This window comes from Pelodiscus sinensis, chromosome 3 (assembly GCF_052426305.1).
Source record: "Pelodiscus sinensis isolate ZL-2025 chromosome 3, ASM5242630v1, whole genome shotgun sequence".
Lineage (NCBI taxonomy): Eukaryota > Metazoa > Chordata > Testudines > Trionychidae > Pelodiscus > Pelodiscus sinensis.
Genome location: NC_143054.1, coordinates 99,913,547 through 99,924,144, shown reverse-complemented (window position 1 = coordinate 99,924,144; position 10,598 = coordinate 99,913,547). Strand labels below are relative to the sequence as shown.

The window sequence follows — 10,598 nt, the reverse complement described above, 5'->3', positions numbered from 1 at the left end:
CTCCTTGCGTGCTTGGAACAAAAGGTAAGGTTTTTTTAATAAATTTTTAATTGGCTGTAGATATCCTGATTAGCCTGTCTCAACCGATTCTAGCAAGTTCCTAATTGACTCCAGGTGATTTAATTGCTTTGGAATAGCCCGTTAGCTTACCCAGGGAAACAGGACCTGTTTTATCTGGAGCTAATGTACCTGTCTTCTAACACTCTCCTGTAGCCATTTCGCCTGACCCTGTCACAGTAGGTACAACTTCACTAACAAGAATGAAGTTGTCCCCACTTACACTGGTGCTGAATTGGGTTTCATTTGGAGTAGCAACTAACTGTAGCTTTTCTCCAGATTACCAGTGTATTAAAGTGTGGCCACCACTTCACATAGACAACTCTTTAATTCATTTATTTGTCATTAAAACTAGTATTTGCAGCCAGAATCTGCGTCCATTGAAGTTAATGGGCATTTTGCTGTTGATTTCAGTTGGACCAGGACTTTGTCCTTGGACAGACTGCATCTGGGCTAATGTTTCTGCCCATATGTACCGTGTGTGCATTAGTTATACCTTTGTGAAAAGCAGCACAAGGTGGCACTGGTAAACAGTCTACTAAGTTGAGCAAGGAGGGAGAGGTTGGCGTGAACAAATATGGCCTCATGGGAAGATATGGCATATTATTTTTAGTGTTGTAAGGTTTTGTGTACAGGCAGTTTCAGGAGAGAGGGGGGTCTTGTGCAAAGCAACTAAAGAGCCTGCTCTCTGCCTTGGTCTCTGGCCTGTTCCTGAGGCAGACTGGGCCTTCAGAACAGGACCTGGGCTTAGGGATGTGAAAGTGTAACTGTGTAGACTTCACAGGCTCCCTGCATGTACCAGTGCCCCCTTCTTCTGTGTATCACTGTGTAACTGCTGAAATTTTAACATTCCAAGTTGGGCTAATATTCTTGGAAGAAAGAATTGGCTGCATGCTGTTTGACATCTCATTTCAGGACTTACACTTCAGTGTTACACTTAGAATATATCCCGACTATGTCACTGACTCTGACTTCACTGGGAAGTCCACCGCAAAGCCCAAATATCTGCTACCTCTCCACTGATGCTGGTGCTAGAAGATGGGGTAGCAACCCAGTAAGTGTATTTAAACAAGGTCATAAACAGAGCAGTTGGTAGAGCACGGTGGATAGCACAGTACATTAGATACTGAACTCTGAGGCATCTGTAAAAGAACATGAGACTTAAAGTCAAGCCAAAAACAAAACAACTTTGTTTTGCCTTAAAAAAATTCTTTCACCTGTAACTCTTATAGAAGTTAGTGGGAGTTCTGGATGCTGAGCCCCTTTCTGCTATTTAAAAGCAGAGGACTGGGGGACTGGGCTCAATGACCTCTCGAGGTCCCTTCCAGTCCTAGTATTCTATGATTCTATGATTCACTCTCATTGCTCTGAAAATACATTCCACAATGAACATGTTAAACAGAACTGGAAATCAAAAGCATTATGCACCCAAATACCTAGACATCAACCTTGATTACTTTTAATAGCCTTCAGTCTTATGGTCTGAAGTGTAGTTTTGTCATGTTCTTTGACTTTGTGTGGGGGAGCAGCAAAGCAGAATAAGAAATAAAAGCCTCTTCACAGCACAGCAAGTGATAGTCAAAATAGATGACTCTGGTATAGAGTGGTGACTCTGGTGGCCTCAGCATAGACCAAAAGCATTATGTTCATTTTAGGAGAAGCTAGATACTCAGCACTTCTGACAATCAGCTCATTTATTTAGGTGCCTGGATATGGGTTTAGGATGCTAACTTTAAAAATCAAGGACTCTTTGTTTTTAATTTAATGCTAGGCACAACGGAGAAGAAGCCAGGCCAAATCTGAGCAGCACTGTACCCCTGAGTATTGGGCCCCTATGCCACTCACTGAAGTTGGGCTTGGCTGCCCCTCCATTAAGACCAAGGGGCAGCAGAGCCAAATCTGAGTCGTGTGGAATGAGCGAAGCTGGGCAGTAGGAAGCAGGAGGGATTTGATCTAGTCTGGGATAGGACCACTGGCTTGGGAGGCACTTCTAAGTGGCCAGGAAGTTCCTGAGGACAGTGTGTATGACAGGCTGGGGACGAGTAATTGGTGGGCTACGGAATGAGTGGAGGGTGTTGTGGCTCTGGCTTGTGATGCTGAGGTGTTGGGCTGCACAGGGCCGTGTGTATGCCAGAGCTGCTGGGGCTTGTGGGAGCATGAGGCTAAGTGGGAGGTGGTGGGGAGGTGCATTGGAGGAGTTGTGGAGTAAGAGGGGAATGCTGTAGTTAGCATGGGTCAGGGACACTTTGTTGTCTAGTTGATTGAATGTTGGGGGGAAGGGATTGAAGGTTGGGAGGAAGGGAATTTCCATAGTGCATCATGCCAGAAAATCCAGGCCTGCTTTATTAAAAGCTTCATTCCGAGCCTAGAAATGACATAGCTGCCAATTTGAGACCAAGGGGCTGGGTGTTTAATGCAGAACAATGAAGATATTAATTTGGCTATGTCAAAAGTTACTTTATGTAAGACCTGACCTATCCTGGCTAATGAGTTCCTAATTCAAAAGAGGGAACTAAAATGTACAAGTGAATAAACACTTCCTTTTCAGTGTAGTGACACATTAGGGTATGAATGGCCAAGAGGTACAGAGATGCTCTCCGTTCATGCAGCTGTTCTTTTAACCTTGCTGATCAAACACTACCCCCTCTACTTTCTGATAAATTTACTTTGGACTGGTGCAACTGGTAAGTCAATGCTTCTAATTCTTTTGATGTAAAAGCAAAGTTAGGTTTCATAATGAATCCAGACAAATGACTGAGACAGGATCTCTGGGTGTTTTCACAAGTGTGTAAAGTTTTCAGTTCAAGGTGTTTGTTGTTTTTCAAGGTACTGAATTAGAAGCAAAGACAAATGTTTCCCATTTAAAAAACATTTACAGCTGTATCATCAGTCACAGTAACTAACATGTTTTAGTTTATTCTGTTACAATGCCAGTGTCAGAGCCAGAGTAGGTAGCCAGGCTCTGTATCATTGAAAGGTGGGGAATTGGATGCTTCTGAGGTTTAACTGGTTCAGGTTAGCATGAAAATTGTTACCATATGATAACTTTTCAGTTTCTTAGGTAGCATAAACTGGTAAATTTCAGATCACATTTTACTGGACAGATGCCAACATCACAAACTACCCCAATGACTAGATCTCTGATTGACCATGAAGTTGATAATATTTTGAACAGGCATGCAGAGCCTCTCACTCTTTAGCTTGTTTATAGGCACTGCATTAAAAAAAAAATAACAATAATCCCTACTTCTTGAAACTTGTGGATTGGATGGCACTGGGGAACAAGAGACTTCTGAGGTAGCTGTACCTGTGAATTGAATTAAAATGCTTCAGATTCCTAAAGTGGCAATATGGGCTCTGTTACTGGCACTACATTCACTATTCTGTAAAAAACAATGCCACAAATTACAATGTAAATACGTTAGTACTGTACATGTGTGACGCACACTTTCTATCCTTTGTTACTTACTTATTCATTCCTTTAGTTTCAGGGCATAGAGAATTGCAGAGATTAATTAAACCACTAAAGGTCGAATTTCACGCACTAAACCTCAACAGCACTTTGCATTGGCAGCCTGGGAGTGATGCCCCAGGTGACATTACCTACTTTGTGCAGTACAAAGTGTAAGTACAGTGAAGAACTTCCAGCATCTACTTGTCTTTGTCTGGGGTTGCTGGGTCAAGAAGTAGAACTGAGCAAGAACTCATTTTTTTCCTTACTCACTGTCTGTTCCAAAAAGTTAATAACAAAAATTGTTTGGTGCTTACTTCCAGCAACTGCTTTTCATATTTGGCAAGTTGAAAAGTCAAAGAAATTCATTTTTGGAGTCAAAGTGTTGGATGTTTCATTTCAATTTCAAGCTTTTCAAATGTCTTTTATTAGTATTTATCATGAAAGTTGACTGAAATTTTGAAAAGATGTGTTGTGTTTTTCCCCCTCCATGAATAATTAAATTGAATTGACAAAAATTCACAAAATGTTTCACTGTTGCTGAATCTTCATTTTTCACTGAAAAACATCACACTGCTCTAATGACAACCTCTTCCTACTTATGTACAGGGAATAGTCATACTTGGCTACTTCAAAAGAGGCAACTTAGTCAATTACTACAAATTACACACAAGATGACTTTTTAGAATCTGACAAAGGATGATGTCAAGTAACTCCCTACAATGTGACCCTTTAAGGGGGAATTGGATATTATATATGCTGGGCTCCTGCCCTCTCACACATCAAGTAGGGCATCCCACGTAGATGCACCTTAAATTTCCAGTCACTTTTGAATACTTAAACCACAGTGCCCAGCAATAGAAAATGAGAAGCAAGACTTCATTTTCTAATTTGAACTGCTGGAAGACTTAGATACACAAAATATCTAGTTGGCAGCAACTAACACCCCTTATGGGAGGGGAAACATGCCATAGGTTTGTAATGACAAGAAGCATTCAGCATTTCAATTGTATGTCTTCTTTTGGGGGGGGGAGCAGATATACAGACTTTGGAAAATACCTATGAAATCAATCTTTCCTGCAGCCAGCTGGGATGAAAAAAATCTATTTGCCACAGCAGCTCTGAGGATCTGGTATCTGAGTGCAGCTCAGCAACTGGATATGGAACTAAAATGTCACCACCTTAAACCAATGGTCAGAAATTATCAAAGTCTATGTTTTCTCTCCTCCTGCATCCCCACCCCACCTCCCCTCACAGGTATGGGCAAAACCTATGGAAAAACAAAGACGAATGTTGGGGTATTCGTGAAGTTTTTTGTGACCTAACACATGAGACATCTGATATCAGAGAACCTTATTATGGCAGAGTGAAATCTGTTTCAGCTGGAGTCCATTCCGATTGGAACACCAGCAGCAGATTTACTCCCTGGAGGGAAAGTAAGTCTGAAAATCTTTGTCCATTCTGTATACAGAACTATGACCTTCCTCTTCAAGGGGTGTCTGTTTTTCCTCACACAACTTTTAATTTGGAACATAAGAAAAGTTTTTACTACACTGTTGAACAAGTTAACATTGTGATTCTTAAATCGTAGGCTACGTCTACACTGGCCCCTTTTCCGGAAGGGGCATGTAAATTTCACTAGTCGTCGTAGGGAAATCCGCGGGGGATTTAAATATCCCCCGCGGCATTTAAATAAAAATGTCCGCCGCTTTTTTCCGGCTTTTAAAAAAGCCGGAAAAGAGCGTCTAGACTGGCCCCGATCCTCCGGAAAAAGTGCCCTTTTCCGGAGGCTCTTATTCCTACTTCGAAGTAGGAATAAGAGCCTCCGGAAAAGGGCACTTTTTCCGGAGGATCGGGGCCAGTCTAGACGCTCTTTTCCGGCTTTTTTAAAAGCCGGAAAAAAGCGGCGGACATTTTTATTTAAATGCCGCGGGGGATATTTAAATCCCCCGCGGATTTCCCTACGACGACTAGTGAAATTTACATGCCCCTTCCGGAAGAGGGGCCAGTGTAGACGTAGCCTTAGTGTGTATCTTTTGTTTCATGGTATGATTTCTTTTGTTCTGAGTAAACATTTGTTCCCTCAAAATGAGTTGCTAGAAGTCTAAGCTCTATTGCTCATGGCCATAATTGTTTTTGGCCTTGGTACTATACTCAGAGTTGACAGATGAACAAACACAAAAGGGCTGGTGCAAAATTAGAGAAGGATAGGGAAGTTCCTTTCTCTGCCTAAAGAATGAATTTAGTAAAACTGTCTGAGTTAGCTGGCAACGAGTACACTTTGTTCTTGTAGAAGATGCACTTCCTTAAAGACTGGACTAATTATAACTGCCACCAGCCCAAGCCTGCTCACACTCAATGCTTCTGGCTAGTGTATGCTTCTGAGGAAACAGTGATAATGTTTAACTGCTGGGGGAACCCAAGGGTGCTCGGAACTATGAAAGTCAGTAAAAGTCAGTTGCTTTAGCAAACCAGAAACTCCATGCAGGATATAAGAGCTCTGCAGTATGGCTGTATAGTCCAAGCATTCAGTCTTCATCAGGTGGTAGGCAGAAGATATATTAGCTACATCAGAGCATGGCAGATGCACAACCAAAAGTTGTGCAAATCCAAGAGTGAAACATGTGTTATGCAGGATTATTAGTCAGCCATCACGTGTCAAAACTTTAAATAGCATTAACAGTTAGACATTTAGGGCTTAGGAATCAACCGTGCTTGAGAAAATTGCTGTTACAAAACAAATTCTTCATATGAAATTCCAGTTAGCTTGATTGTATCTGAATCCTAATTAGATGCCTGTCTATAACTGAGAAAGCAGAGGAGGCTAATCCTCTTAAGAAATGGGTATTCCCAAGATCACTGAATGGCGTGGAGCTAGGAAGAGCATTCAACATCACTGCAAGGTCTGGACAAAGGATGGGGAAACTTGACAGTAAGGGGGGAAATGTGCTCTCCTTTAGCTATGGGGAAAAGGAGCCAAAAAAGTCAACTGTTGTAGGCTGCATGGGAACATCCTGCCAGTGGTCTACACCAGCAGTTGTTATGTAGAAGTTAAATGCTTCCGTGAGGACAGTATATCTTTCAGTGGTGTATAGCTGTGGTCAAAGACACAAATTTGAAGGGAAGTTCATAGCAGATGCACTTTTGTTTTGGCACAGCTTGTATTTAGAAGTAGGTAAAATTTGTGTGTCACGTGTAATTTTCTTTTGATGGTATCTACCCTAGCGATGATATGCAAAGGAGCAGCAACATAAGAGAGGATGGCAGGCTTTTCTAGCTCACTTTTGATTGGTACAGTTGAGCTCATGGATCTGTGTGGGTCAGACTTAACAGTGCTTGTTACAGTTTAAGGGAATGTCTCCCTTAACTATTTGCTTGAGACTAAGCCTAAGGTTTGTAACAGAGACAAGTATTTTATTGAAGTAGCTTGGGTGAAGGAACATGTTCACTTGTCTCACTTTCAGGGGTGCTGGAATAATGTTTTATGGTGGGGGTGCTGAGAGCCATTGAATCAAAACTGTAAAGCCTGCATATTATGAAAACTACTTCAAGCCAGGAGATGCTACAGCACACTCTGCACCCTATTGCAAGCATGTCTGCTCATGTTCCCCCTCCTACTCCACCCATCAATCAACTTTGGGTTGATTCTGCCTTCCCATGTCATTGGGAATTCATTGCCTGTTTATGCAGAAGAGTTAAGCCTTAGCTATTCAAAAACCCAAATGTTTTTCAAACTTGTCAAAAGCTCCTGTCCTTAGTGAGACTATGTTCATGGCAATACCAATGTTTTTAAGGTAGCCATTAAGAGTAATCCAAATACACAATTCTGAGAGCCTTAGCTAATAAAAATTCCATTTTACTTATAAGAAATATCCTTTGTGAACAGCAAAATGGAATTTTAACAAACTTTCACAAGTTTTAACTTTTGAGCTGATGTTTCTCATGTTTTCAAATTAAAACTTTGGACTGGTTTAAAAAAAACCACCCCACCTTACAATTAAGAGCTTTAAAAACAACCCAGCAGCTGTAAGTACTGCTTTACTAGCGTGATGCTACTATACAAAGATAGTAACATTATGACTTAAATTTGGTCTTTTCCCCCCAATTGCTAACAATTCAGGACTGTGAGGCCATCATTAATCAGTTATAATTATTTTCATATTTTTGTTTATTACTCTAGCAAAGATAGGACCTCCGTCATTAAAAGTGACTCCTAGAAACAAGTCCATACAATTAAAGCTCCGGGCTCCAAATTCACCTTATAAAAGACGAAGAGGCAGCAAGATACCAATGACAAACTATTATGATCTATTATATCGTGTGTTTCTAATCAGCAACATGCTAGATGAAGTAAGTGCACATTGATGTACACACTGTACTTCTAAAAATTGAATTACATAAGCCTGTGCAAACCCATCCTGCTTTAACAGAGCTGTCATGAAACATAACCAGACTGAGCAATTGCATATGGCCCCGACTCTCTACAAGGGGCCCACTATTTGCTTTCTTATTTAAAAATGTATTAAACAAGTTTATTAGTAGATGGGGATGAGCAATATTTCTGTGTAGGACCCCCAATAGGCTAACACCACCTCTATTTACAATTGAATTAACCTGCCAGATTTGTTTGTGAATGTTATTCAATGAATTCAGAGATTTAAAAAAATAATTTATGACTTTATCATTGTGTCCCTTTATTCTATCCCTTTGTTAGTGTGTTTCAGCTCTCCGTCATTCCTAAATAAGATCTTTGGGGCAGAGGCTCTGTCTTTCAATGTCTTTTTAGGCATTATAAGCTAATAAGTGACTATTGTTGGCGCTCACACATCCCAAAACATGGCTGTACAATTCTGCTGTCCTTACAAAGCTGGGCCATAGAAACACTTATTACAGGAACATACTGATTGTGATCCCCCCCCTTCCTCCACATGTAGAAACAAAAAATACTGATGTATGAAGGAACAGACAAAGTTGTTAAAATTGAAGATTTGAAATCCGAAGTCAGTTACTGCATAGTGGTTGAAACCTACTTGCCAATGCTGGATCGCAGCAGCGCGTGTAGCAGTAAGATATGCACAGTGCCCTTGTGACATGGTAAGTAAACAAAAGTGAGGCCTCTGAGATTCCAGGCAGCTAGAGATGGTAAAGGTCTACCAGACTACCTAGTCCATGTGCCCAGGCCAACAGAAGACTGAACAATGTCATATGAAACTGCTACTGTGTTTGAAACGCAATGTACCCAAAGCTTCCATACACTTCTCTCAAAACTGGGTTGATGTCACAGGTGTATAGGAAGCCAAAACAGAATAGATATGGTAGGTACAGTATGTTGGATTGCTTGTTGACATTAGTGCTTAGATCACTACTGTAACTGCTTTAGGAAAACCCCTAATATAAATAGATCAGGAATGCCTCTTATTTCTCTGTGTTTAAATATAAATACACAGTATCATTTACATCAGGTGTGATGGCCTGGAAACAACAAATAACTCAGACCTGTAATGCAGTGACTGTAAAACTCTGGCAAGATGAGGGGCTGTAAAAGTTGTTGTTGAGCAGAGATTTACAAAGCTCCACCCAAACTTCTAATAGTAGTTAGTGCCTGAATCCTCCTACCAAACTCTTCATACTTGGTTTTCATGTGTTACATTTCCAAGCCTTGTGCTTTATAGGCATCAACTATCAAACTTCCCTTTGTCCAATCTAAAGTGGGGAACAAACTTAGTATATCTGAAAAACCACAGCAATAAATCTGTTTTTATCTATTTATGGCCTCTCACCACATTATAACATATGCTTCACAAATGTTAGCAATAGGGAATTGGTATTAACCTCATTTGACAGGAGCCATGGCAGAGAGAGATTAAAGGCCTGATCTAAAGTGCACACAAGTCACTTTTAACTTGTGGCTGTGAATCCTGCCTAGTACAGCTTGCTCAAGGTCACAAAAGAAACATGGAAGTGCCAGGAATTGAATTCCAAGATTCTGGGTGCCACTGCACTACCTTTACCCAAGACTAGCCCACCTGTCAGTTTTGTGTTATAATGCAGAGTGGTGATGTCCTCCCAAAACATTCAGTCAGTGGCACTCTCAACAGAAGCAGATGTGATGTTGAAAAATTTGTTTTCAGTGATGAGCAGCCGCTTCTATCGGAAGCACTCTAGCTGCTCCAGGCTGGAGTTTTACCCTGTCCCTTGCAGACTTAGCACTCCTTTCAGGGAAGTTATGCATAAAAAAGGAATGCAGGATTTTGATGTGTATGGCCATTGTCTTTTCAGCAACTTAACTCTCACTCTTGAATGGTTTTATTATTACATGGATAAGAACAGCCATACTGGGTCAGACCAAAGGTCCATTTAGCCCAGTGTCCTGTCTTATGTCACTGGACAATGCCAGGTGCCCCAGAGGGAGTGAACAGAACAAGCAATCCCTCTCCTGTCTTGCCTTTGACAGAAGCTGGGAATGGATGAAATAACTGGAGGCATTGCAAATACGGTTAATTCAGTATTCTAAAGGGGAAGGGGATTGTGTATTTATCTAACAGTGCTCTGCTGAATTTTCCTTTTTTTTTTTTTTTTAATTCCCTGTATTACAGATAACAGTGGAAGAGGTTACTCTCAATTCTTCCTTCTCTACTGGTCATAGAGTGGATTCCTCTATTTTTGAACATTTGCACGCCCATGGGCAAATGTCTTTAAAATAACCGATGGACTCCAATGCTTCACCAAATCCAATTAATGTAACATTGAGCACAAGAAATAAAATCTTTACATATCACAACTTAAAATGTATACAACCGAAGCAGCTTCAAATGTATATTTTTGCCCTGTACAGCATAAACCATTTCATGGGAGACCCCCCCCCCCTCTTTTTTTTTAAATCCATTTAAGATCTTCTGGTGGTTATTTCTAGAATTCATTTTTAATTCTAAGGCTCAAAAAGGAAAAAAGTTTCCTTTTTTATTATTATTTCTGCATCCACACTACGCATTACAGGCAGTAGTGTGTAGTGTACAGATAGCTACCAACTTCAGTGCCAGGATCTGGGAGTGGACAAAGGCTTCTGCAGTTCCATTCACTGGCTGATGGG

General features: G+C 40.8%; 1 protein-coding gene across 1 annotated transcript; it reads left to right on the top strand.

The window, feature by feature from the left end:
- Positions 1-2,590: 2,590 nt before the first annotated feature.
- On the top strand, positions 2,591-10,373 carry IL22RA2 (interleukin 22 receptor subunit alpha 2). The gene is made up of 6 exons (XM_025178099.3): positions 2,591-2,741; positions 3,543-3,681; positions 4,766-4,944; positions 7,689-7,858; positions 8,443-8,602; positions 10,105-10,373. The coding sequence occupies exons 1-5, from the start codon at positions 2,648-2,650 to the stop codon at positions 8,596-8,598; spliced, it is 738 nt and encodes a 245-aa protein (XP_025033884.2). The 5' UTR covers positions 2,591-2,647; the 3' UTR covers positions 8,599-8,602; positions 10,105-10,373.
- The last annotated feature ends 225 nt before the right edge of the window (positions 10,374-10,598 follow it).

Excerpts from the sequence above, each read along its gene's own strand:
- IL22RA2 (XM_025178099.3), top strand. The coding sequence starts at position 2,648 with ATGCTCTCCGTTCATGCAGCTGTTCTTTTAACCTTGCTGATCAAACAC. Across the intron at positions 3,682-4,765 it reads TACTTTGTGCAGTACAAAGT|GTATGGGCAAAACCTATGGA; the intron begins GTAAGTACAGTG and ends CTCCCCTCACAG. Across the intron at positions 4,945-7,688 it reads ATTTACTCCCTGGAGGGAAA|CAAAGATAGGACCTCCGTCA; the intron begins GTAAGTCTGAAA and ends TTATTACTCTAG.